General features: G+C 49.9%; 1 protein-coding gene across 2 annotated transcripts; it reads left to right on the top strand.

Moving 5' to 3' along the window:
- Nucleotides 1–804: 804 nt before the first annotated feature.
- LOC115660054 lies at nucleotides 805–17,765 on the top strand. 2 transcript variants are annotated; one of them, XM_030581070.1, is made up of 10 exons: nucleotides 805–1,022; nucleotides 3,417–3,512; nucleotides 4,141–4,294; nucleotides 5,017–5,192; nucleotides 6,376–6,453; nucleotides 8,015–8,124; nucleotides 8,991–9,250; nucleotides 10,535–12,538; nucleotides 15,364–15,490; nucleotides 17,391–17,765. In XM_030581070.1, the coding sequence occupies exons 3-10, from the start codon at nucleotides 4,153–4,155 to the stop codon at nucleotides 17,527–17,529; spliced, it is 3,036 nt and encodes a 1,011-aa protein (XP_030436930.1). In that variant the 5' UTR covers nucleotides 805–1,022; nucleotides 3,417–3,512; nucleotides 4,141–4,152; the 3' UTR covers nucleotides 17,530–17,765. The 2 variants fall into 2 exon arrangements, with proteins under 2 accessions (XP_030436930.1, XP_030436931.1); XM_030581071.1 differs by having other exon boundaries at nucleotides 3,403–3,512.
- Nucleotides 17,766–27,290: the final 9,525 nt, after the last annotated feature.

Below are 27,290 nucleotides of genomic sequence, written 5' to 3'. Positions count from 1 at the left end.
ATGCTGAAATAAATTTGTTAGTCTCTAAGGTGCCACAAGTACTCTTGTTCTTTTTGTGAACACTGATTCTGACTCTTCCTGACACACAGTTGCAGTCTTCATTACCAGATATAGGCCCCAATTCTTCAACTGTTTCTATGCAGAATGCCCCACATGTGGTCTATACGATTCTGTTTTTAAATTCTCATCCGATGCTTATTATCTGGTTCCACTTTTTTATCTTTTGAAAGAAAATCTAGCTATGCACTATTGTGTTACAAAACTTGATTAAAAAAAATAAAACAGAAACCGCTCTTTTTAACCCCAAACACTCTGTTATTTTTGCAACACAGACACCGAAGTTTTGTACTCCTGCGTGAGAACAAATCGGATCAGAGACAAAAAAAGTGAAGCTGCCAGGCCTGTAAGCCAGGAGAAATCCAGCAGGGAAGGTGACCTGCAGCGAGTGAAACAGAAAATGTATTTTACAAAAGCCCTTCCGCGTTAATGGTGTAAAGGTGGAAGCTGAAACACAGGCAACGCTTCTCTTTCACACGGGCTTTTTAAGCTGATGGCGTCTCTCTAAAGAAAGGTCATTCGCACAGCAAAAGACTGGCGTGTTTCTGGGCTGGAGCTGCACCCCGGGAGCGAGGAACCAGCAGCCTGGGCTGCCCCCGCCCTGAAGGCTCGCGGGGGGGCGGCCGGGGCTTCTGCAGCTGTGGAACGATTGAAACAGCGAGGTCACGTGAGCCAGTTCAAATCGCAACACGCCCGCGAAGCGCCTATCCGCGGCCGAGCCTGGGCGAGCCCCGGCCGATCCGCTCGCGGCGCGGGGTGCCGCTCCGCCCAGGGACAGGCGCCTTTTAGGGCCGGGCAGGGGGAGCTGTTTTACTTTTACCAAAATAAATCCATCCTGCTGTATTTCCAGGTTCCCCTGGGCAGGACGTGCCGAGCCCCCCCCGCGGGTGCAAGCCCCGCGAAGAGCCCCCCGACTCCCCGCGGGGCTGGGGTGAAGATGTAGCTGCGGCCGTGCACGCGATCGGGTAAGTGAGGGGGGTTGATTAGCGAGCCCCGGGGAGCGGCATGGGGAGCCCCCTGCGTGCCCCGGGCCGCAGGGCTGCAGCCGGCGGAGATCTGGGGACCCCAGGAAACCCCTTCGCAGCCTCCCACCCCCGGCTCGAGCTCGGGGAGCGACTAAATCTTCAACAATCTCCGCTGGGCTAGTTCCCCTTTCTCCGGGGTCTGCAGGGTTGCAAGGTAATAGGGTGACCAGAGAGCAAGTGTGAAAAATCAGGATGAGGGTGGAGGGTAATAGGAGCCTATATAAGAAAAAGACCCCAAAATCGGGACTGTCCCCATAAAATCGGGACATCTGGTCACCCTACAACCTAAAGAGGTTTCAGAATAGCAGCCGTGTTTGTCTGTATCTGCAGAAAGGAGGAGGAATCCTTGGGGAACCTTAGAGACTAACCCATTTATTTGAGCATTAGCTTTTTTGGACATCCGATGAAGTGGGTTTTAGCCCATGAAAGCTTATGCTCTGATAAATGAGTTAGTCTCTAAGGTGCCACAAGGACTCCTGTTCTTTTAACATAAAGAGAGAAACTATGTGAAGCAAAGCATTTGAAAGTCAGCAGCATCTGCTGTGCAGGATTTGAGGGGGGGGGGAGAGTGCAGGGCCGGCTTTAGGAAGTGCGGGGCCCAACTCGAACACTTTTGGCGGGGCTCCGGCAGGGATGACTTAAAAAGAAAAAAGTGTAAAAAAAAAAAATCCTTCAATTTCTTCCATGTATTATTTACTTTCCATAACTATATAAATAATAAAATTGTATATTATGTACATTGCATCATATATGCTGTTGATTGGTTATTAATGACTGCCATTTAACATGTGTGGGTCCCTGCCACTCCCTGGGGGTATGCACGTTTGGGTCCCCACTGCTTCCTGCTCCCCTCATTGAAGCAGGTGTGCAGGTTACTGGCCTGGGAACTGCAGGGCAGCAGTGGACATGGGGCTGGTTGGAGGCAGGGCAGGGGCTGACTGGAGGTAGGGTCTGGCTGCAGGCAGGGCAAGGGGTGCGGGGCTGGCTGAAAACGGGAGTGTGGGGTGGGCTGGCTTCAGGCAGGGCCACAGTGGGGTGCAGCAGGGGTTGTGAGGGCTGGAGACAGGAGTATGGGACTGGCTGGCTTCAGGCAGGGGGGTGCAGCAGGGGTTGGCTGGAGGCAGGGCGGGCAGTGCAGGACTGGTGCGGGCAGGGGTGTGTGGCAGGGGTTGGCTGGAGACAAGGCAGGGCGTTTGGTAGGGGCTGGCTGTGGGCAGGGGGTGCAGAGCTGGCTGCAGGCAGCGGGGGGCGGGGCTAGTGCCGGCAGGGCAGGGGGTGCAGCAGAGGCAGCTGGAGCCCCGGCCCTTTAAATAGCCCTCAAACCCCCCACTATCCCAGGGCTCTGAGGGCTATGTGTGCCTCAGTCTTGGGCTCCCATTATGCTCTAGAATTAACTGCGGCAGGGTTAGCACAATTCAAGGACCCAGTTTAAACATAGACAACAACTCTGGAAACCTCTCTGTGTTGCCAGTGCCCAGCCCGGTCCCACTGACATCACAGCTGGTTGTAGGATCAGACTTGTAGTTTGCTCCCCTGCAGACTGTAAAGTGGAACTCAGTCTTAACCGAGTTTCCTGATGCAGCTGATTCTGACAGCAGAGATGAGTGGCTAGGCACTGATCCTGTGAGTAGATGTAAATGTGGGGACTGTGGTACCAGAACAGAGCCGCACTTGGCTTGTGTGACCTAGGAAAATGAGTGGTCACTTTACCTTGAATGGTGCTCTACAGTATGTACTAACTACTTATGCTGAACAATCTGTCCACCTTGCATTTAGCTGTGACACTGGGAGTACGGTCTTGTCTACACATTTTATAGAGCTCTAACTTGCTGACTTTGGGGTTTGAAAAATCACCCCCCTGAGCGCAGCATGTTTGAGCGCTTCAAAGTGCTAGTGTGGACAGGCTCAGAGTGCTGGGAGCCACCTCCCAGCGATTCCCCTGGTGGAGGTGGATTACCAGGAGCGCTGGGAGAGCTCGCACGCGACCACACTCACACTTCAAAGCGCTGCCCCGAGAGCACTCGCACAGCAGCGCTTTGAAGTTTCTAGTGTAGTCGTAGCCTACACCTTTCCCAGACCTGAAGAAGAGCTCTGTGTAGCTGGAAAACTTGTCTCTTTCACTAACAGAAATTGATCCAATAAAAGATATTACCTCACCCACCTTGTCTCTCTGGCATGAAATGTGTTAATTAACATGTTTCAAAGCATCTCCCATTTTCTAGCCCATTGGTTTAAATGGGACTCTGAGAGGGTCCTGAGCGGGGTTGCCTCTGGGATGATTGGTTTGCTTTTATAATATATATAGCTTAGTGATAGCCAGTTTCTTCCATACAGTTCTGCCCTGGTGTTGGGGCTGCTATTGGCTGGGCGGCTGGAACGGCTCTGCTAGAAACCTCTGCAAGTTCCACTGGGAAAACTGAGTCCAGGCAGGTTAGTGCACTTTGTGGTGTTTTTTGGGGGAGAGGGATCCCCAATCTCACATGGTGAATGGAAATAAGCATGATCCCTTTCAGTGCAATGGGAGGTACAAGGTGGCTCATTTACTGTGGGGCAGGCAGGGGGCCTTGGCCCACCATCACTCCAACAAACTAGGTTTTGTAAACATTCCGGATCATCAAGATGAATGGGTGGAGGGAAACTTGGACTTTGCTGTTTGATGCTGGAGGAAGTGATTTGCAAGGCTGGGTTCATGGAGCCGGAGTGCATATTGAGGCTCTCTGCAATTGACTCCCCTGAAAACCTGTCTTTACAGGACAGGAAAACTCCATCAAGATCTACACATGAAGACTGGATTTAGTATTACACCTGCAGCGATTTTGGTGTCCATTCTCATAGTCTGGAAAAGGCAACATTAATTATAGGACATGGTGATGTGTGGGCTGTAGGGGAAAAGAGCTGATCTGGTGTTTTTGGCTCAGAAGTGTTTGCCGTTGAAGGGGATAAAGATGGAGAAGCATTTCCCCTTTTGGGAGAGTTTCCCTACAACTGCAGACTTTATTTTCTGAAAATATACAAGCAGTAACTCACTTCGCTCTCTTGCGCTCTCTCTCTCTCTTAGGGCTCTTCAACCATGGCGTCTCAGGAGGCTGTGGATACATCTTTTTTCTCCCTAAGTGGCGTTAGAGAACGGATGAGGGAGAAGAAAAATGGTCCTTTAAAGACCGCAAAGCTGAATGCTTCCCTTGTATCAAAAATCAAAACAAAAATAATAAGTGAGTGTCTGTTGTATTATGAAAGCACTTCGGGGCTCATATCAAGATCAGGGTCCCACTGTGCTAGGTGCTGTACATGCAAGTAGTAAGAGAGAGTCCTTGCCCCAAGAACTTACTTTCTACCATATTTAGACTGTATTACCCCCATTTTATAGTTGGGGAAACTGAGGCACATAGAGGCTAAGTGACTTGCTCAAGATCACTGAGGAAGTCTGTGGCGGAGCTGGGAATTGAACTCAGGTGCCCCAGCTCCTAGTCCAGTGGCTTAACCACAAGACCACAACTGAAGAAGGCTAGGTTGGATTAAAAAAAACTGCCAGGTTTAGAGGGGACATGAAGGCAGCTGTAAAAAAAAAAAAAAAAAAGAAAAAAAAAGAAGAAAAATTAACAAATGGAATGAAGGGGAAGTTGATAGTAAATGAGTATAAATCAGAAGTTAGGAATTGTAGAAAAATGATAAGGGATACAAAGAGAACTCAATAGCCCTCAGAGTTAAGGACAATAAGGAGGAGGGTTTTTTTTTTTTTAAATATACAAGGAACAAAAAGAATCTTAACAATGGTATTGGTCCATTACTAGATGGAAATGGTAGAATTATCAATAATAAAGCAGACCCATGCTGTGATTCATGCAGGCAGCGGGGCCTTGGCTGGTGTAGATTTATTCTGGTAGCAGGAATAGGAGAGATTTAATGTAATATCTTACTTTTATTTTGCCTGTAGACAACTCTTCTATAGTTAAGGTCTCCTTAAAACACAATAATAAAGCTCTGGCACTGGCCCTAAGCGCTGAGAAGGCGAATAGCCAGAGGCTCGTCTTCGAGAAGATGTTACTGCAGAAAGAAGTGGAGCAATGTCACTTCCAGAATGCAACGCTTCGGCAAAGGCTGTATTTTCTGGTACTGTGCTAACGCTTGAACTTTGTGGTTGTGGGGCATTCGCAATCAGTGCCCCTACCTCTGTAGAGCCTAGCCAGGAAGAAAAAGAATGTAACTTAATTTTTGCCATCAACATTTTTCAGAATTTACTAACCTATTTTTTTAAAAATCTTTTTAAAAAATCAATCCAAACATAGTATTGAACCTGGGTCCCATTCTCCCTAGCAGCTGTGCAGGGACAGTTACAACTCCGTCCTCTTGTGACGTAGACTAAGCCTACCTATGTGTCTGAACTGAAATACAACCCTGAACGGAGCAGAGTGATGACCCGGTACAGGCACTTTAAGATGGAGTTAGGTCATGTCTATACTGCAAGTGCAAATGGTGTGTTGATGGTGTTGTAACTGCGTCCTGGATATGGTGGTTTAATAGTTCAGGTGGCCCTTAGTTGTCCTCAATAATCCCCAGTTGAGATGCTATCTCAAGGGAAGATACTAGGTTCCTGAGGGCTTGTCTATATAGGGAAATTGCCAGGGGATAATAATTCTGGTATAGCTGTGCTGGTCAATTTCCCCATGTAGTCACGGCTAAGGGCTTGTCTATCAGACAAGACATGCAAATTGTCCAGGCGGCTAAGTTCTACCGGGTGCTTGCACCATGCCATCACCTTGGTATCCACGCTCCTTCCAGCAGTATGGCATTTCCCAAATCTTCAGGGCAACCAAACCCATTCCCTCCCCCCACCTCTTCCCTCCCACCATATATTGTCAAAGGCCTATCCATAATATGAGCATTTTGCTTAAATGATGATACTCCTCCCTCTTTTTCTCATATGCTCTGAGCAGTGAAATAGCTAAGTGTTGCTATTTAAACTATAATCGGTTGGCACCATCTGAAATTAATGGGGCTGTTTGCCCCTCTCAGAGCTGTTATTCCAGGCAGCCCAGGCTCCCTGCATACTCGGGCATGCTTTGCTGAGTCGGTTTGCAATTGGATCGTGTTTTACAGCTTTTCGTTGTAACCAAAGTCGCCTGAGACTTGTTACCGGTGTGTAATTCCTGGGAGCTTAGTGTCTCATAGCGTGCCCTTGTTCCCTCGTCGGGCTGAGCGGCGCTGCTTTCTGCTCCCAATATTAGCTTCTCTTCAGCTGTGTCTAGAGAAATTTTAAATTCCAGCCTTGTAAAACATGACTCTTCTGATACAGAATAAAACCCTCAAACAACTGGAAGCCTTTCTGAATGGTAACCTGCTGACGGCCATTAAAATGAGCAGACCTTCCGAGGTAGGTGGTGGGGCTCCGAGTACTCGTGTGTGTTTGGGAAGGAGTGAAATATCTGTGGCTCCTGTCCAAGGACTGCGCCTCACATCGTCGTTTGGAAATGCTACCTGCTTACTCTGCGCAGTACCTTGATTTTAGCTATACGGTAATGGCAGTGACCAAATTAAAGGGCCAGGTTGCAGCCAGTAGCTTCTGTTGGCCTTGAGGTAGATGTTTCCCCTTCAGAATTAGCTCAGCTGAACCTGTTTAACTCGAGTTGAAATTGCCAGTTAACACCAGTGTGGGCCCAGCCCAATACCTCTGGCTCAATTTTAGAGGATGAGTTACAGCCCGAAGGTCTCTGAGGCCTGGTCTACACCTAAAAATTAGATTGACCTAGCTCCATTACTCAGGGCTATGAAACATGTCACGCCCTGTGTGATGTACTTAGGTCAATCTACCCTCCTCCCCCCCATTGTAGATTGATGGATTAACTCCTTTTGCTGATGTAGGAGGTGTCTAGGCTACAACTGCAGCACCATAGTTATGCTGCTGTCGTGTAGACATACCCTGAGCTAAGACCTCATCTAAACGTACAAACTGGATCTCTACTGGCATAGTTAAAGTGGGCCAAGCTCCCCTAGCGTGGATGCAGTTATAGCTGCGTAGCCTATTCCCACGCAGAAAGGGGAGTAAGTTATACCAGTATAAAGGCTCCTTACACTAGTATAACTGTGTCTACGCTAGGTTGTTATAGTTTAACTATGTCAGCAAAATATCACCTCCCAAATGACATAGTTACACTGGTGCAAAATCTGTATGTAGAGCAAGCCCCTGTATATATCTGACACCTTTCCAGGTTTGGCACCCTGAGGGAAGGCTGGCCATACTCCCCAGGCTCCAAGCTTTCCCAAGAATCCCAGAGGAGCTGGTTGTTTGCTAAAGAAATCTACCTCTTTACAGCAGGGACCATCTTTTGGTGTGTGTTTGCAGAGTGCCTAGCACAGTGGGGTCCTGGTTCATGACTGGGGCTCCAAGGCGCTATGGCAATACAAATAGTTAATAATCAACCGTGGCAGTATTTCCCATGTGGAAATTTTGAAATACCATCGTTAGGTTTCAGAGTTGACACCCCACTGAGTTGAATAGGAATGATTCACAGACCCCTTGGAGCTACTACAGACTCAGTGAGATCATGTTGCGTTTCTTCATACTGGGAAGATAAACGTCCCAGTTATAAGGGCTAGAAACTTTCTCACCTGAGAGAGGCTAGTGCAGCCTCCCAGTACCGTCTCATTCCTGGCTTGTTCTGTTTTACTTTTGGAGAGGGCAATTTTGTATGAAGGTCTTTAAAACAATATATATAATAGATATAGATAATCCCAGTATTACCATTTTCAATGTCAGAATGCTCAAAAGTATTTATGCACTATATAAAGTGCCAGTGTGTAATTTCTCACGGATTGGCATCCAAAAAAATCCTTTCCATAAAACCAAGATCAGAACTTATGCTGCTCCTACACAGTACAGTGTGTTTGTTTATTACAGAAACCTTAACAGACCATGCCGTTTTCCCACACTCTAGTACCGGTCAAGTTCTCTGCCGTTATCTGAGGGACAGAACAACACCATTGTTGAGGGCAGCTGGCCTGATGATCTCACAGATGCACAACTTGGGGTATCTCCACTTGCTAGGTAAGCCTGAAAATGTTCAAATGAGGCTAAGATCATGTATGTAACTTTAAACATGTCAATTCAATAGGGCTGTCCATGTGCTTCACGTTATATACGTTTCAGTGCTTTGCTTGATTGGGACCTAGGTTTGTAAAGCACCATGTGTCTTTGCAGTGCTGTATTATTAATCAGTAAAGCCTATTTCTTGTATGGTGCTTTTCATCAGTAGGTCTCAAAGCACTCTTACAACGGTCAGTATCACCCCCATTTTACAGATGGGGAAACCTGAGGCATAGAGTGAGTAAGTGACTTGCCCATGGTCACCCTGCAGGCCAGTGGCAGAGCTGAGACTAGAGTCCAGGTATCCTGAGTCCCAGTGTAGTGCTGTCTCCACTAACCTACTGCCTCTCTGTGCTTAAGAGTAAATGCTTAGCTGTAACCCACGTGTGTGTGTTTTGGGAAATGCCATTGCAAATATGATCTGTTAAAACAGTACATCTGAAAATCTGTTTCTTCCTTGTCGTGTCCCAAGTTCAGGTCCTAGTATAACCCCAGCACACTATCGTTCAAACCTCTGTCCTGGATGGCCCTGCTTCCATCTCCCTTCAGATTTTGTTTCCTCCCACAGAGGCTGTGCCCCAAGCGACACATGCTTTCCCCCCTATGTGAAATGACCGCTCAGCAGGGATCAAATCTGGCCACGCTGGCACACGATCCTCTTTGCTTCGGCATTGTAACCATTCAGGAAAGCACTTCGGCACATCCTTGCCGTGACGGACATGCTGAAGTGCTGTCCCAAGTCGAGGTGGTGTCCTGAAGCAAGGTCTGGAGACGTGTGATCTGCTCCATTACCACTTTTCCTTTGATCACCTCCCCTTGTGCTGCAGAATGACAGTGATGCCGATGAGGGTCCCGGTGTGCGAAGTAGATGACGGGGAGAGATGCCAAGGCGGTAGCTCCACAGGCATGCAGACGTTCCCGCTAGGGCTCCAGACATCCGTTCCAGAGCAGCTGGATAAAAGCAAAACCACCACCTCATCCCAGCTCGTTGAGGAGCCGTTAGCAAGCCAGGAGAAAAACGGGCAGAGGTTGAGCGAAGGAGGTGAACCGGAACCTGCCTTTCTTGACTCTCGTCTGATTTTTGGAGGTAAATTCCATCTTTGTCTGTTCTCCCAGGATAACTGTTGGAGTGTTTCAGTGCAGTACAGGCTGAACAGATTTGCATTTAACTCGTCCACTTGGACGCTGTGATTGTAGTGGTGTTGTGGGAATACTAGTGATAGTGCTGGAACAAAGCTGGGGCTGCCAAGGACACTGTGGTTGTTGCTGTGCTGAACATCATGGGTACGGTAGAGACTGAGCTCTCCTAGGACTTTCAGTAGCAATTGCTACAGTGTGGAAGTGCTTCGGGAGAGGAGTATGGGCCCATACTTTGGGATCTGACCATTTTGTGCCAAAGACTCCCACGACATGCAGATAAGCTCTTCTGATTCTGGTTCACGTACATTCCAGCCAGTTTATGACCATACAAACCATGAGAACTTTGCCCGACACTGAAGAGTTGAATCTCTCTCGTCGATGTTGTTCATGGTTTTGTCTTACTGATTGTTGTTTTCAAATGCTTCTGATTGGGTGACGTGCTTTGTTACCATTCAAGGGTCTTATTCTACCATAGGCTGGACCAATTTTGTACGGCAGTGACACACAAAGGATATGGCTGCCCTGCAGTCAAGAGGCGCAGCTACACCGTGTGAGATGGACACGCGGTAGCTTTGCTCGAACTAGCACGCTCAAAATAGCAGTGTTGTCACAGTGGCGTGGATAGCGGCCCGGACTAGTTCCCCGACTACATACCCAGGGCCTTGGGCGGGATTGTACTTGGGTGGGTAGCATGTCAGGTCTGCCTACACATGCTGCAGTGGCATCTCCTGAGTGCAGTAGTGTAGACATACCCTTAGTTAACATGTGTAGCAATATTTTCCAGCAACTGACTTTTGCCTGATGGCTGAATTGCCTTGGATAACGAATCCTGTGTCTCCCCATCTCCCCTGTATGTGTGAACAGCGCCTAGCACAGTGGGATCTCGGTCCATGCGCTACCACAATACAAATAATAAAATGTTCTGATTTGGATTTTGAACCTCCCCAAATACCCGGCGTGTTGGGGTCTGGGACTGTGCTTTGGGCCATTCTGCTGTTTTGAGGAGAGCTAAATAAGCATCCCTGCAGCACAATTTGTTGATTCTCCACTAGAAAAGCACAACCTTGTCTTATGAAAGAGATGCCACTGTCTGTCCTGTGGGGTCCATGGTAATGTGAGAGTCACAGAGATGAGTTGATGAGATTTTTCTGGTGCTGCAGAAGGTGATTTGTTGTCTGCCATGTTGACTTTAGGATGATATGTAGCTATCTATATATTTTTTTCATTGTAGAATCCTCGTCATGTACCCCACAAAGTTCTGAAAGTTTCCCGGTATCTACTCTGGCTAATAATCTTTCTCTGCCTCAATGTGAGAAGATTACAAGACCATGTAGTGATAGTGTGGTCCACCTGCATGGACACATAACTGAAAGGAAGAAACGTGTCACTGTCTTTATGACGAGCACCCCATCTTCTGCCATGGACGTACCCCTAGATATCAGCTCAAATCGTGCCTCGAAATGGAGCGTTGGTGGGGACAGCTGTGCCAGTAAAACAAGCATGCCGGTCAAATTGAACTCTCTCAATCTCTTGGATTTGCCTTCGGAGCCTGATCGCTATCCTAAACCAGAATCCCCAGATAAAGGGCTTCCCCGTGACCTGCTGCAGCCTGAAGAGACACTGTGCGATGCTGAAGTGGATCATAACTTCAGCCGAGTTGCTGAGTTTATTACATTGGAAGCCAAAAATCAAAGTAATGGCCAAGCCAAAGCCGCTGAAACGACAGTTGTCAAAAAGGTCAGGAAGGGCAAAAAGAAAAGAGATGCACTTAAACTCCAGCCCGAAAGTAGTTGGGACATACTCCGTGAAGAAGAGAGACCCCTGAATTCTACAAAGGTATCCAAGGTGAAAGGCTTGAGCGGGAGCAAATCGGAAGCGCACAAGCCCGCGTGGCAGACTCCTGGGGATGCTTTGGAAGAGGTGTCGTTACAGATGAGCAGCGGCTGTGCTGTGGGACAGAGTGATAAAACCAAGGATTGCAGAAGAACGCATGTGTTGAATGTAGGGCAGCTGAAGAAGGTGGAAAAAAAGGTCTTGTTACCACAAGAAATTAATCAAGAGTCTTTTGCTGAGAGACTGAGTAGTATGGAGAGCCAGTTCCAAAGTCCACACTCTGCCTCGTTAAGTCATAAAGCTCCATTAGGCCACGGTGCTCCTCAAAGTCCACCGCGCTTGGAAAAACAGGGCTCCAGCATACCAGCTTTACTGCAGGATTTGCTGGGTGCGAACGTGAAATGTGCAAAACCAAAAGCACCCAGGAAGACCATTAGAATGAGCAAAGCAGATGACTGTAGTGAGGAGAACGTGCAAAGCAGTACCAAAATGCCAGAGGCCAAAGCAGGCAAAGCTGAATGCCAGGCTAAAAAAGGGCAGAAGAGCAAGAGAAAAACGAGCCAAGAGGGCAACTGTAACCCTCAGAGAAGCGAAGCAGAGACTTCTGGTCCCTGTGCAGACGTGCAAAGTGTGGATAAAAACACCGATAAGGATTCATCAAGTAATACCAAACCTAGCCGGAAAACGTACACTGTGTCTCCTCCCAATCTTATGGGGAGCTCAGTTCCTGTCCTGCCAGGTTTAAAGGGGGGTGACATCACCTGCTCTGAGTGTGTTCCTGAGAGCAAAATGAACAAGATCCAAAAGGCTCAGAGAACCTCAGCTGTTCAGAGCAATAAAAAACAGAGTAGCAGCCCCGTAGAGGTGCTGGACAGAGTTGCCAAGGGTACGAATGCCTTAAGGGAAGGGGCTGATTCCAGATCTAAGACTAGGAGAAAAACCTATCTTGTTGACCCTCCAGAGGCTCACAATGAAGGCAGAGAGAGTTTTGCTTCTGAGACTAGAGGCATAGCAGATTCTGCCTTCAGTCAGGCTGGTCCAGTGGAACAGAATTTTCTGCCTGTTACCGTTTTCAAAACGGAGCCTGATTCCTACCTGGAGGCACTGATCAGTGAGCCAGGCAGGACAAATTCCATGGTGGGACATCCAGGCCTTGTTGATTTCTCCTCTGCAGCCTGTTCTGAAGCTTTGGCCTTCAACCCCTGCAGCAAAAGTCTGCCACACTTGAAGCCCCCGACTGCTGCAGACCACAGAATTGCAGACAAATCCTCTGCTCTGCCACAGAGCTCTGCAATTGTTAAAGAAAATTACACCGAGCAGACATCAGGAGGCAGTTGTGGGTGGAAGAAAGCAAAGGCCAGTTCAAAAGACCCTTGCCAAAGCGCAGCCTCGCCAGGAACTGGTAAGTGGCGGGATAGAGGTAGAGGAAAGGGATTACTGGGAATGATTAGCGTATTGCCTGTATAAGGGAAAGGTGGAAGTGATTATCGTGTAGTACGATGAATGCTTTGATCATTACTGTTTCAAACACAGGTTATGTATGAATCTTGGGCATTTCTGTTGCCTTCCACCATCTGAATGCTAACTGCAGAAAAATAAAAGTTCTACTAAGTTGGGGCCTGATTCAAAGCCTGTTGAATTCCTTGTGAGGCTTTCCATTCAGCAGGTTGTGAATCCGGCCACTAGCCCTTAGAAGACATTACCTGCGCCTCGATTTGGCTTCAGTGACTTGGGATTTCGTTTATATTTTTGCAAGAATCTCTGGATGCTGTTTTGGTTGTGGGCAGGGAAAGGCTGAGGGCCACTGCTACAGGGATCTCTTCCTTTTGCCTCTGACGTTGTGCCTCTGCATCTTGACTGTCTGGCAAGATGTTGATCACTTGAGCAGCTTTTAGGTTGAGAACAATATGAACTAGCCCTGATCAGTGCCTGCATTGTCTTTGCAAAGAGCTCGATAGAACTGGCCGGGAGATGGGCTCTTGTATGGTTTAAAGCTGAGTGGGAGGGTTCAGATCCTTGTTGTTGCTGTTGCCTAAAGATTGGTTTCACTGTAGGGTTAACACGAGTTACTCAAGTTCGCCTCATTTGAGTGAGAGCGGCTGCACTGGCCAGTAACATCTGAGCCCCCCTGGGCACTGTGCTTGCTCCTGTGTGGCGCTGACTTCTGGTGACACATTCCGTGGTTTGCAGACTGCAGGAAACTGAGCCGTTCAAGGAATTCTTTTCCAGTGAATTGTTGGAAAACTTGTCTGTGCCTTCTGGGCACGAGAGGGAGGAATGTGGGATGGCTGCCGAGAACCAGCAGCTTCTGAGTCATGCTAGCCTGTGTCCACACTGCAGAAGTGATTGGGTCAGCAGCTGACGGGTTGCACTTGCTGGAGCGTTAGCCTATGCCCTCTGGGGCTGGCCCACTTGAGTTAAAAGCACCAGCGCACTTGAGTTCAGGCATTTTGATTGTGGAGGAGACTCAAGTTAGGGGCATCGTTCGAGTTATAACTTGAGTTGGTTTTGCAGTGAAGACAAGACCTGAGAGAGAGACTAGAACTGGGATGTTTGAAGAGAACTCAGCATTGGCTCCTGTTGAAGTCAATCACAGTGGAGTTAAACCAGTGCTGAGCACTTTTAAAACTCCCCCTCAATTGGGCTGAGATGTGAGCCCCTTCAACCTAATGGGCCCTCAGAAAAAAAACACATTTTTTTCCAGACCACAGCTTCATCCTTAATGCTGGCCCTTTGCAGAGCAATCTGTGCTCGTGGGAACTCCACATGTTCTCCTTGCTTTGTAGGGGGAAGCAGCAGAACGCCAGCTTTGCTGGAGAGACGTTTAAACGTTTCTCCAACCTGGGGGAAAATGCTCCAACAACTTACTGCACTTGCTTCCTCTTCTGACCTTAGTAGGGGTCTCCATGCTCTGGGTTGGTGGAACTATCAGGAGTTAATGGAAGCAAAGAACAAAGTCGTAGTAATATGGGGTCTTTGTAGATTCTTCCAGAGTTAACCCAAGGGTTTAGCATTTCTGTGCCTCTCATAGAGTCGGTCTGATAGCTCTTGTGCCCCTGTGAACACACACAGGATGGATCTAGCTGCTTAGACTCATGGATACGCTCTGAGGCCTTTAAGACAAATACTGCTCTGAGGGTGATTAAATGTTGCTACAGAGCTTTTATTTCCATGTCTCGTGCATTAAAATAAGAGAGGCATAATTTTGTATAGAAATACACACAAACTCCACGCCAGAGGCTGCTGACACTCTTACTTGATAAGGGATCCTGCATCTCCAGTCATCTGGTTTGTTCTGAAGTGTGCCCGTTCCCCTCACCCAGACAATGTGAACTCCACGTGGAGTTCAATTTTAGCTCCCCGTCAGCTCTCTCCCAGTCCCTTGCATTAGAGGGCGTAAGGCGTCTGAAGAAAGGCAAAGTTTAATAGGCCCAGTAGTTTAATTATGGCTAATGGGGCCATGTGCAGCCCTCATTCCACTTGTATAAGCTCCCACTGATGATCTGAGCAGGGCTAGGGGAGATGTGCACATAGATAGGAGTCAGTTAGGGGAGAGGGTCTGTTACTACTGGTTACTCAGCAAAAAGGTGTGTGTTTTTTCCTATAGCGTTTCAAAATCAGGCTGGTTTGAAAAGCAGAGTGGACTCTGCAAGGGTGTTTACCTGTAACTGGAGGTCTGGAAGTAGCATTACGCTGATTTCCCCCTCCCATCCCCCAGGCTTGCTAGTTTCCCTTGGGAAGGTTTTCAGTAGATGCTGCAGTTACATCCAGGTTTCATAGTTAGCTCTGGAATTCTCCCAACTACGCATCCTCGATCGCACTTCCTTAGCTCGTACCCCCCTGCTGTGTCTTTTAGATAGTCCCTGCCCCAAGGAATGTACTGTCCAGAACTTTCTGTATGTACAATACGGCCCTGCTGCTGACTGGGGCTTGTCGGCTCTACCGCAAGGAAAAATTACAATATTACAAAATAAAAAAACTGGCTTTTGAACAATAATCCCGGTTTTGGACCAAAGGGGGTGGAGAAACATCCCAACCTCCCAAACAGTCACCTGTGTTCAGGGGTGAAGGGAAAGGTGCTAGATGCAACTTTCAGAGAACTCTGGCTGGACATTACTCATTCTCTTCTCCACTCGCAGGTGATGTCTCAGGGTGGATTTAAATGGGCTTTGTCAGGGAATCAACAATATTTTGAATAAATCCTTTCAAATGTCCCTGCCTTTACAGAGAACAAAGCCCTGCAAGATCTGACCAATGCCAGCTTTCGGTCATCCATCAGTTCAGAAGAGTCTTCGACACGTCCGACCAGACAGAGGCGGGACCCGGCTTGCTATGCAGAACCAAAACTCAATAGGTCAGTATTTCTAATCCCACAGTGCCTCCCCTGCACACCTGTGTTCTTGTTGAAATGGGCTTTTCCTATGTGGCAACCTCCCCCACTGCTTGGCATGCCCTCCCCAGTCAGGTGGCTAGACCTAGTCCCTTCCCTACCTTCATCCAAATCCTCCTAAAACAGTCTTTTGCCCACAAGATGTGATGGGGGAACCAACAGAACAAAAACACATGGCTCCATAAAATATGTGTCTGCCTAGACAAACCCCTTACACCTGTTGTCTTCTCTCTGAAGTCAGTGGGAACTTGCTGAGTTGAGAGTCTACCTGTGTGATCCCTTTGCAGGATCGGGCCCTTCCCGAGCAATTGTGTGTTCTGTGTTGGTTTGTGGCATCCACTTGTATCATGTTGAATTTAGGCCACAATCCTGCCTTGGGATCAGTTAGCACAGATGCCTGCGTGGCGTCCTGTAGACTTACTGTCCAAGAGTTGATGACTAGCACAACCCGTTGCTAGGTTTATTACTCACCATTATTTTTTAATTGCTGAAATTTAAATCACAACCCTATAAAACCCATCCCTGTAAGTAAGAAATCTCTAAACTGTAATATTAAGTAGGTGGAGGGATAGTAGAAAATAAAATTCCGTTTCCTAGTTATACAAGGAATAGGAACCGAAAGCAACATTTGTACTTCACTGTCTTCTGAGACATCCGAAGCCGTTTTGTATATGTATATTAAAGATATTACAACAAGGGCCATTGATTCAGTCAAGTTCCCATGACGGGGGCATTGTTTTTTCAGGAAGCAGAATATCTGAGTAGTTACAAAACAGTGACTGATTTCTCTAAAGATGCTCTAAAAACGCAGTGAATCAATCTCCCCAGCATAGGGGCATCTTCTCACTGCGAGGGGCTCTCTCTTTTGCATCTCACCAGCTATCTTCAGGCCTTGTCTACACTTGAAAGCTGTACTGCTTTAACGATACCGGTACAGCCATAGACTTACCGCAGGAAGCGCGGGGCTTGAAACCCAGTGAGCGAGCCAGGCCCTAGCACCGGGGAAGCGGACAACCCTGCAAATGAAACACCAAGGCATCTAATACTATCTAAGAACTAAAACAACTCCAACTAACCTAACCACTACAATTACAGGAACTAATTACACTAAGGACTGGATTAAAATCCACCTGAGCAATGAGGGGCTCCAGGAAACGTCACAGGTGGTAATAAGGAACTGAAGGGGAGCAGAGTCGGCAGGGCCCTTTATACCGGCGCTATAAACAAACGGCACCAGAGAGCTGGAGCCAACCCAACGGATACCACTAAGGCAGGGATCCCCAACGTGGCACCCGCGGGGGCATCTTAATGCGCCTGCGTCCTGGCCCCCGGGAGAGCACCCGCCAAAATGCCGCCAAATTTTAGTGGCATTTCGGCAGAGAAGCCTCTCGATGACATCATCTGTCGATGGCAAGCAGCGTCATCGACAGGCGCCACTGCCAAAATTCGGCAGCATTTTGGTGGATGCTCCACCGCCGCGGTGGTTCTTCCTCTGATGCCCGCTGGAGGAAAAGGTTGGGGACCACTGCACTAAGGGGAAAAGTTCCGGCAACTGTGCTCAGGGCGTGCACATGTCTATGTTGGAATGGACATTTGCAAGCACTGGAAGAAGACTCTTCCCTAGTGTGAACACATTTTATACCCATTTAAAGAACCTTTATACTGGTATATCTGTTTTCCTTTTGGTGGAGGAATAAGGTTACACCAGTGAAAATCCAAGGTGACTTATACTGGTATAACTATTGCGGTAAAAAAATAGTTATATGGGTAAAACTTGCAGGTTTAGAACAGGCCTAAGTTTGACTAGCACTTTATTTGTATTATGATAGTTGGTTAATAATATTTAACCCTTTTTATTCTGCAGCAAATTGAGGCGTGGTGACCCCTTTACAAACACACAGTTCCTGCATTCCCCTGTCTATAAAACCAAAAGGAAGAAAATGACAAAAGAAAAGGAAAAATCAAAGAGGGTCAAACAGGAAGAAAAATGTCTTCATGAATGATCCACTGCAACATACAGAAATCGTCTGTTTTCAAAATGATTAGTAAATATTTTTATTTTTCTGTAGCTAAAAATCATCAAATATAACCCAGCATCACGCCCTGAATCAGTTTGTCTTGTACTTTTGCTGGGGCAGTTTGAACTCGCTAGAGAACTTAGAAGGGATTTTGCACAATGTATTTATTTTATTTTTATAGTGGAATGCTAAATAAAGTCCGACCATTTTACCTTCTAAAATTCACATTCCTGGTCTCATTCTTATAGGTGGAGCCAGATGAGACCGTGCCTTATAGCCCCTTTGCACCAGCGAGGCTACACCTGCATCTTCCAATGCTCTGCTACCCACTGGAGCTATTCCAGGGCGGGGATGGGGCAATGGAGGAAGGTGACGGGACCTGGGGAGATGTGGACAGGTTGTTCAGATGCCCCTGCGATTACACATCCCGGTAGGGGCTGTAGTTCATGATGGAAGTAAGTTCTAGTTAGATGGTCAATGAGCATTGGGCCAGATTTGGTCCAACTCCACAGCTCATCAGTCTTGCTTTCTGACATGGCTTCTCCACGGGAAAGGTTTCCTGTATATTCAGAATCCAGTAATTTATGATAAAATCACAGAAATGTAGGGCTGTAAGGGACCTTGAGAGGTCATCAAATCCAGCCCACTGGAAGGAGCCACTTGGAAGGAGTTATGTGCTTGTGCAATAATAAGTAAAAGAACAATCTGGGTAAAGCACTGCAGAATCCCTTAAAGGTAATGAGTTTTCATTGACTTCCATGGAAGTTGGGTCAGGCCTTACATACATCCACTGTTGCTGTATGTCTGACATATATGGGGATTTTTTTAACCATAGAGATGATATAAGCCCTGCTGCTTTAGTCTTCCCACCAGATTTGTCCTAAGGCTTGTTTACTCCCATTTGGAGTGCCAAAATGGTGTAGTTCTTCTTCGAGTGATTGCTCATATCCATTCCAGTTAGGTGTACGCGCCGCGCGTGCACATTCGTCGGAAAACTTTTACCCTAGCAACTCAGTGGGCCGGCAGGTCGCCCCCTAGAGTGGCGCCACCATGGCGCTCCATATATACTCCTGCCGGCCCACCCGCTCCTCAGTTCCTTCTTACCGCCCGTGTCGGTCGTTGGAACAGTGGAGCGCGGCTTAGCTGACCTCCACTTCCCTAGCTACTCGTTTTCTCGTATATAATTATGCAGTTATAACCCTTTTATATATATATTTGTATGGTTATACGTGTTTTCTTTGCTAACATGGTTAGTTTAGTTAGCGGGGTTCAGGAAGTAGCCCCTTCCATGAGCCCAGTGCCGGAGCCATGCATGGCTCACCGGGTTTTAAAAGGGGCCCGGCCTGCCAGAAGCCGCGGCCGAAGAGAGATCTACATGACTCCTGTTTGAAGTGCCTCAGGGAATCACACTTGACAGATAAGTGCCCCATTTGCAAGGCTTTTAAGCCGAGAACAAAAAGGTGCGGGACTTTCACTTACCCCTCCACCTTGGGCGCCGAGCGATGTTCAAGCGGCGGGCAGAAGCGCCTCCTCGGCACCGGACCCCGCCGTTACTACCAAGGCCTTTCGGCACCGACCGTCGCCGGCACCGATGTCGACTCGGCACCGCTCCCTTCTTCCGAGGTCGAGAGAGCCTACGATTCCTGCTGGTGCCTGGCGGCTCCCCGGCACGCGCCGTGGTTGAGCCCCCTGCTCCCGCTGCTTCCGTGCCACCTGCATCGCAGCCAGAGAGCTCGCCTAAGTTGCGTTACCCGGCACCGACACCTGCAGAGGCACCGATGACTTCGGCTCCGTCGATTCCAGTCCCCCAGGACCACGGAATCCGGTGCCTGGCAGCTCCCCGGCTCGCGCCGTGGTAGAGCTTACTGCTCCTGCTGCTTCTGTGCCAACTGCACCACAGCTAGAGAGCTCGTCTAAGATGGCTCGCCCGGCACCGACGACGTCGGCACCGTCGATCCCGGTCCCACGAGGGCCGTAGAATCCGGTGCCTGACGGCTCCCCGGCGCGCGCCGTGGTTGAGCTACTGCTCCTGCTGCTTCCGTGCCAGCGGCACCGCAGCCAGAGAGCTCGTCTAAGTCGGATCGCCCGGCGCCGACACCTGCTACGGCACCGATGACGTCGGCACCGTCGATCCCGGTCCCACAAGGGCCGTAGAATCCGGTGCCTGACGGCTCCCCGGCACGCGCCGTGGTTGAGCTACTGCTCCTGCTGCTTCCGTGCCAACGGCACCGCAGCCAGAGAGCTCGTCTACGTCGGATCGCCCGGCACCGACACCTGCTGCGGCACCGATGACGTCGGCACCATCGATCCCCGGTCCCGCAAGGGCCGTAGAATCCGGTGCCTGACGGCTCCCCGGCACGCGCCGTGGTCGAGCTAATGCTCCGGCTGCTTCCATGCCAACGGCACCGCAGCCAGAGGGCTAGTCTAAGTCGGATTGCCCGGCACCGACGCCTCTGAGGCACCGACAACATCGGCACCGTCGATTCCAGTCCCACAAGGGCTATCGAATCCGGTGCCCGACGGCTCCCCGGCACGCGCCGTGGTTGAGCGTATTACTCCCGCTGCTTCAGTGCTGACGGCACCGCAGCCAGACAGCTTATCTAACTCGGTTCGCCCGGCACCGACACCTACCGAAGCTCTGATGACCTCGGTACCGTGGATCCCGGTCCCACGAGGGCCGTCGAATCCGGTGCCTGACAGCTCCCCAGTACGCACTGTGGTTGAGCCTGCTGTTCCCTTCACGCCGGAGATGTTACCAACGGCGAGGGCTCTCAGTGCCATGACAGAGTCAGTGCTGCCTGTCCCGGGCACCACCGGTACGGGTAATACAGTCTCTTCAGGGGACTGTCCCCTGTCAGCACAGCAGAGCGGCACCGTTCATGATCACGGTCCCGCAGACACTCCAAGTCCTGTCGGCACGCCGGACACCACTGGCAGTCCCGGTGCTGTTTTCCTCGGTACTGGTCACACTCGCTGCACCGGTCGGTATCCCGTTCGCCGACCCGCTATCGGCACCGTTCCGACCTCTGGCACCGGGGCAGGTACCTTGACTCCTGTAGCCCTTCTCCGAGCCTCGAGATCTCGGTCGACCTCCCGACACCGTTCTGGTTGCGGGTCTGGATCTCGTTCCAGGTACCGATACGCCTCCCGATGCCGGTCCCCGGTGCCGAGTTGGGCAAGGTCCGAGTGAGTCAGAGACTCTGCCTGTGCCTTCTTTTAGTACCTCCATGGCCGTCCGGACACGCATCCGTGTCATCCCATATGCGCAGATTTTATGCTCAGGACCACGATCCTGATATGATGGCCAGCGGGCGCCAGCCCCGAAGCAGAAAGAGGCTTGGCGAATGAACAGGCTTGGCCGCCAGGTGTACTCTGCAAGGGCCCTGCAGCTCGGGGTAGCAAAGCAACAAGCCTTGCTTAGCTGCGATAATTATAGCACCTGAGTGAAGGAGTTTCTCCCTCAAAACTTCCACCTGGAGTTCGCTGCCGTCTTGGAGGACGGGGGAAAGAAGGTTCCCAGAGCGTCCCTCCAGGCCTCGTTGGACGCAGCAGACTCTGCGGCCGGCACTCTGGCCTTGAGTGTCGCCGTGAGGTGCATTTCATGGCTTCAGGTTTTAAACCTCCGGCCGGAGCTGCGGTATGCCATTCAGGATTTACCCTTTGTTGGTAAAGGCATCTTCGCGGCAGAGACAGCCCCAGACTGCGAAGTCTGGTGGGCAATAGGGTCCTAATGCGTCTCAGCATGCATACGCCAGCGACAAAACGCAGGCCTTTCTGGCCCCAGCCACCATACTCTGTGCCTAGCCAGAGGCAGAACTCTGGCAAACGGCAGGGCCAAGGTGGTCGCAGACGAACGTCAGGACCCCTAAAGAGCCAAAGTCAAGGTCCCTCGCAATTACCACTGGGACCAAAGACGGACCTTCCAAGGTTCACCTGAGGGCGGTGTACCAGTCGCAGGACGGGATCCCGATCCCGCTTTCTCCTGGCATGGCCCCAGTTACTTTCAGATCGCTGGGTCCTGCGCACGATGGAGCATAGGTACCGCCTTTAATTTGCTCCAGCCCTGTCCCACTTCAGCGGACGAAAGGGGTAAGGGGTTTTACCCCCGTTATGCCCTAGTCCCCCACTCGAACACAGGTCTCAGACCTTCTTGGTCCTGCACGGACTCAACCGGGTTAGGATAAGGTTGGAGTTCTGCATGGTATCCCTGGGAACCATTATTCCATCCTTGCCTCCTGGGGGCTACTATGCCGCCCTGGATATGAAGCACGCGTACTTTCGCAATGCCATCTTCCCTCCGCACGGGAGATGCCTCCGCTCTATAGCCGACTGTCAATACTCCCGGTTTACGGCCATAGTCGCCGCCTACCGTCGCTGATGTCGGATATGCGTTTTTCCGTATCTGGACGATTCGCTTATCCGAGGAGACTCTGAGACACAAACCACTCAGCGCGTGGGCATCGCCACGGTCTTATTCACAGGTCAAGGCCTGCTGTTTACTATAGAGCAATCCACTCTGGTCCCCACGCAGAGGTTGGGCTCCCTAGGGGCTATCCTGGTCTCCTACCTAGCCGTAGCCTGCTTATCGCAACTGAGATTTTAGGCGATGGCAACAATCATCTGAGGTCTGAAGGCTTTCCCAACGACCTCAGCTCGTTCTTGTCTCAGTCTCCTGGGTCCATGGTTGCCCGCAAGTTTGTAACCAAACACGCCAAGCTCCGCCTCCGTCCTCTCCAAGTCCGGCTCACTGCCCCTGACGGCGGACGCCTCATCTCTCTGCTCGAGTGTTCATAGTCACCTCTGAGCTTAAGGCCTTTGGTCTTCTAGGGAGCTGGCATTCCTCCTCAATGCCCCAAAAATTGAGAGTAGTCCGCCTGGCATGCCAGGGGTTCCAGCGGCAGCTGCGAGGCCGTTGTATCTCGGTGTTTACAGCCAACACAACGACCAGGTGCTTCATAAGTATTCAGGGGGGACATAGTCCTCCCCCCCTCCCTTTTTTGTCAGGAGGCCATCCATTTCCGGGTCTTTGGCATGGCCCACTCGATGGAGCTGGCGACGTCCTTTCTCCCAGGCGTTTGGAACGTCCTAACTCTTTGCCTCAGCAGGTCTTTCCTTCCTTACGAGTGATCACTCTTCCCCATGTGAGGCGTCCCGCTTTCCGGAAGTGGAGATGTTTCCTCACACAGACCTGTTCGCTCACCGCGAGAGCAGGAAATGCCAGGTGTTCTGCTCCTTCCAAGATCTCTCCTCGGAATCGATCTTGGACGCATTCCTGATGCCGTGGAAAGGCCAACTGCATTATGCCTTCCCACTGTTCCCACTGGTTCATTAGGTCCTGCTCAAACTCCGCAGGGGCAGAGCGTGCATCATCATGATCACTCCAGAATGGTCCAGGCAGCGCTGACATACCACGTTACTCGGCCTGTCAGCCCAGACCTCATCACTCAGGGCAACGACAGGCTTCGTCACTCGGACCTGCAGCCTCTTCGCCTCACGGTGGCTGCTGCGTACCTGAGTCGGGGTGACAGGCAGCCTTCCACCTGGTCGACGTACCGGGCCAGGTGGAAGCGTTTCTTTTACAGCTGCAATACGCTCGATCTTGCTCCTGCTGAGGTCTCGATCCCCTCTGTTTGGCCTGCCTCTGGCCTTCAGCGGCAGGACCTGGCGGTATCAGCGCTGAGGATACACTCAGCAGCCATCTCTACCTTCCAGCAGGCTGAGATGGACGTTCAGTGTTCTCACGCTCTATGGGTTCGAGGTCCCTCAAGGGCTTGGAGCGCTTGCACCCTCGGGTGCGCCGCCCAGCCCCGACCTGGGACCTCAACCTAGTCTTGGCCAGACGGGTCTCTGAGATCAGAGCTCTTACGGGGGTTCCGCCGTACACTAGGTTTCACAATGACAAGGTGCAGTTATGACCGCACCCGGCTTTCCTCCCTAAGGTGGTTTTGGCTTTTCATGTTACCCAGAGTTCAACGCAATGGGCACAACCGTTGCACTCCTTGGACATCTGTGGAGTGCTCGCATTATATTGTGCTGACAGAACCATTTCCTAAGGTGCCCCAGCTCTATCCCGGTAGCGGGCCAAAGGGAGGGCTTGCTTGTTCTCCTCTCAGAGGATCTCATCTGGGGTGATGGCGGACATCCCCACTTGTTATGATTTGGCTCATATTTCCCCAAGCCACATCAACGTGCATTCTACCAGGGCTCAGGCTTCATCTGCCGCCTTGCTGGCTCGTGTTTCTACCCACGAGATCTGTCGCGAAGCTCCATTGGTCCTCGGTCCATACCTTTGCTTCGCAGTATGCCCTGGTTCAGCAGTCAAGAGAGGCTGTAGCCTCTGGCTCAGCAGTTTTATTCTGCCACATTTCACTCCGACCCCACCGCCTTTGTAAGGCTTGGGATTCACCTAACTGGAATGGATATGAGTAATCACTTGAAGAAGAAAAGACGGTTACTCACCTTTGTAACTGTTGTTCTTCGAGATGTGTTGCTCATATCCATTCCACACCCGCCCTCCTTCCCCACTGTCGGAGTAGCTGGCAAGAAGGAACTGAGGAGCGGGTGGGCCGGCAGGAGTATATATGGAGCGCCATGGTGGCGCCACTCTAGGGGGCGACCTGCCGGCCCACTGAGTTGCTAGGGTAAAAGTTTTCCGACGAATGTGCACGCGCGGCGCGTACACCTAACTGGAATGGATATGAGCAACACATCTCGAAGAACAACAGTTACAAAGGTGAGTAACCGTCTTTTTTTCTGTGTAGTTTTTGTGCCCCTAGTCTCCATTCTGCAAAACCATCAAAAAACCCTTCCTTGTCCTTGAGTCCTCCTTGGGTAAGTCAATGCTCTGCTGCTTTATTGACTCAAATGCTAGCTGAGAACGTCTCCCTGTCTTTAAGAATGGGGTGTTAAGAGCAGAGGAGTTTGTTAGCGCTAACATTAAACAAGGTGGGTCTGAGTTAACTGCTTACAAAGAAACCACACCGAAAACCAAAGGCTACCAGCTGTTTATAGCAAGTCAGCAGAGTGAACTAGGCCCGATTCGCCACTGAGGTCAGAGGAGTTACTCCAGTGCAAACATGGGCCCGGTTCCTGCCTCTCGGACCCCAATATGTGTAACTGCGACCAACCAACTTTGTACTTGTTAGTCTTCCATTTCCAGCCTCCACTGGCTGCTCTCTAACGGACAGTCCCAAACAACGTTCCAGAAGGGAAGAAATAGCTTCAACATAAGGAAGAATAAGTGCTTCAATGTCATTGCAACACTCCCTACAGTCCCTGTGCAGCTTGAGGGCTACAGACCCAGTAGGATGTCAGCTTCTAGAAAAACCAGTTTGCAGCTCTCCAGCAAAACCACCTCCCAGGTCGAGGTCATATGACTCCCTAAAACCTTAGAGCAGATCTGGGCAAAATACAGGACAAGAACAAAACAAAAAAATTCTACTCAAAGTAAATGACTGACCACATGCTTCTCTGAAATCAACCCCCTGGCTGTTAAAATCACTGCATGTGGGGGGATGAATTTAAATAGCATGGCTTTATATTTTTAAAATAGCAACTTTTCTTTTGTCCTTGGAAGGCACACTGTAAGAGGCACTAATCTCTAGTGTCATTCTCTTCCTTTTCATAGTATTCTGTGCTACTAAAGTGTTTTTCCAAACATTGCTCTGATTACTGCCCATTGCCTATCACTGGCTGTGGTTGCAGCATGCACACTTGGAAAGCAGTCACAGATTTTGGACAATATTACCTTGAGTGAGTCATTCAGACTCGCCACATGGTTTCAATTTGCCCAGTAGACAATATAAAGTGTGATGGCCCTTGAGTTTCCTGGTTTCTCAGGTTTCAATTTGCCCAGTAGACAATATAAAGTGTGATGGCCCTTGAGTTTCCTGGTTTCTCAGGGCTTGTCTTCACTGCAGAGTTAACCTGAGTTGTCTACACACAAAAACCTCTGACTTGAGTGTGGTTGATGGTGGTGCTTGCAACCTGGGCTAGCTGATCTGCCCTGGGCTACAGGCTAAAGCCAGAATTTTGTCTACCGTTGGGTGCGTAACCCACACATATTGCGGTGAGACCCCAGGTTCAACCTCCAATATGGCTAAACCTCCAGTGCCTTCCCATAATTCCCCATGTGCCCAGAAGGACAGACAAGTTCTCCCATAATTCACTGGGCAGGAATCCTACAGCAGCTCAGTTTCCTGCGGTGCTAAGAATCATGGGATGTCCCCCCAAAGTCCTAGCAACACGCAGGGGATTGCAGCACCGCTGAGCATGCAGTAACTCAAGTAGGGCTTTGCAATGTGGCTGCTAATCAGGCTACCTCTGCAGCGAAGCCAGACCCTCAGTGGTAATGGCCCCTGGGCTAGTCTGCTGGGCTTTGGGGAACCGGTGCTGCTGGGTTTGACCCTCCTGTCTTCTGCGGGAGCCCCAGCAGGGGTTTTGGTACCTTGGGCTGGGTTTTCAGAAGAGCTGAGCACCACCAAATCTGATGGAGGACAGAGGAGAGCTGTGAGTGCTTGGCCTGCTCTGCTACAGGCCCACCCCTCACCTCATGTGGCAGTAGGAGGGGGCCCACTTTCTCCCATCCCCAGCTTTCTGTTGAGAGTGGCAGGGGTCACTGCTTCTCCCCTGCATGAGTGACTGCAGGGGCTCCCAATGCTTACCACTGTGGCCAAGGTATAGCTGGGCGAGTGGCTGGGCTTGCTACACAGAGCCTCCTTCCTTGGATGGTGGTGATGAGGGGACCTTACAGCAGTAGGGTTTGATGTTAACATCCTGTTGTGATACCTGGGGAAGTTCACCCCTCTCAGCTGTTGTCTCAGGCTGTCTGCAGACTCAGGCAGTTATTACTGCATCAGTCACATTTGGGCCATGTTTTCAAGGCTTTTATCATAACCAAATGGGATATTGTTTTTAAATGAAATTTAAGATTCTGTGCTCATCACATGACTCCAGAAGCTGGGGCCCTAGGCCTGGTCATTGTAGTGTCTAGACATTAACACTACCTGGACTCAATAAAGTGTATTTGATTTCTTGTTCTCCTCTTATTGTGAGTTGCTTGTCACTGCACGGTGGAGCTGCTGGGAGCGTTCCTAGTATTGGTGTTTGTCTAGGTAGGCTGTTGAACTCAATCTTTGTGTGACTCTCCCACTTGCGGCAGAGGGCTGCTAATTTATCACTCAGTCATGAACCAGGTGGCACGACGATTCCGATTTAAACATTTTCCTGTGTTTCTCTTGCAATGGTTTTAGCGTGGCTGTAGTGAGCAGATCCGTAAGAACGGTTACACAGGTTGAAATGAACCCAGCTCTCTAATACACTTTGGGAATAGGCCATGGACTCCTATAACAGGCCCTAGATACACGTAACTAGCAGCTTAGAGAGCCATGTTTCAAATGAGTGGCACTCTGTAGCATCAATGCCACTCCCTAGATTAACCTGGACTATACTACTAGCTGGTCAAATCTGGGATTTGAGCATCCCACTGCCTGTATTAAGTTAATTCACTTTCTTAACCAGCTCTTTAAGCATCTGTTTGGCTGGCTTCTGAGCCTGTTAGGTCGGTCAGTAGGGTTTACACTGACGTAACTAAAGTCATAATCTGGTCCCTGCTGGTTTTATAGTTGCCATTATGTACCGCCTTTGGGTACAAAGTCTGTTTTACTATTCTTGTTTACATCTAACTGCTGAAGACGTCAGAGAAACAGGGCATATCGCAGATATCGTTTCAGCCTACATGGATGGGC

This window comes from Gopherus evgoodei, chromosome 11 (assembly GCF_007399415.2).
Source record: "Gopherus evgoodei ecotype Sinaloan lineage chromosome 11, rGopEvg1_v1.p, whole genome shotgun sequence".
Lineage (NCBI taxonomy): Eukaryota > Metazoa > Chordata > Testudines > Testudinidae > Gopherus > Gopherus evgoodei.
The sequence above is the reverse complement of the archived record's forward strand: the minus strand, read 5'-3'. Positions and strand labels throughout refer to the sequence as shown.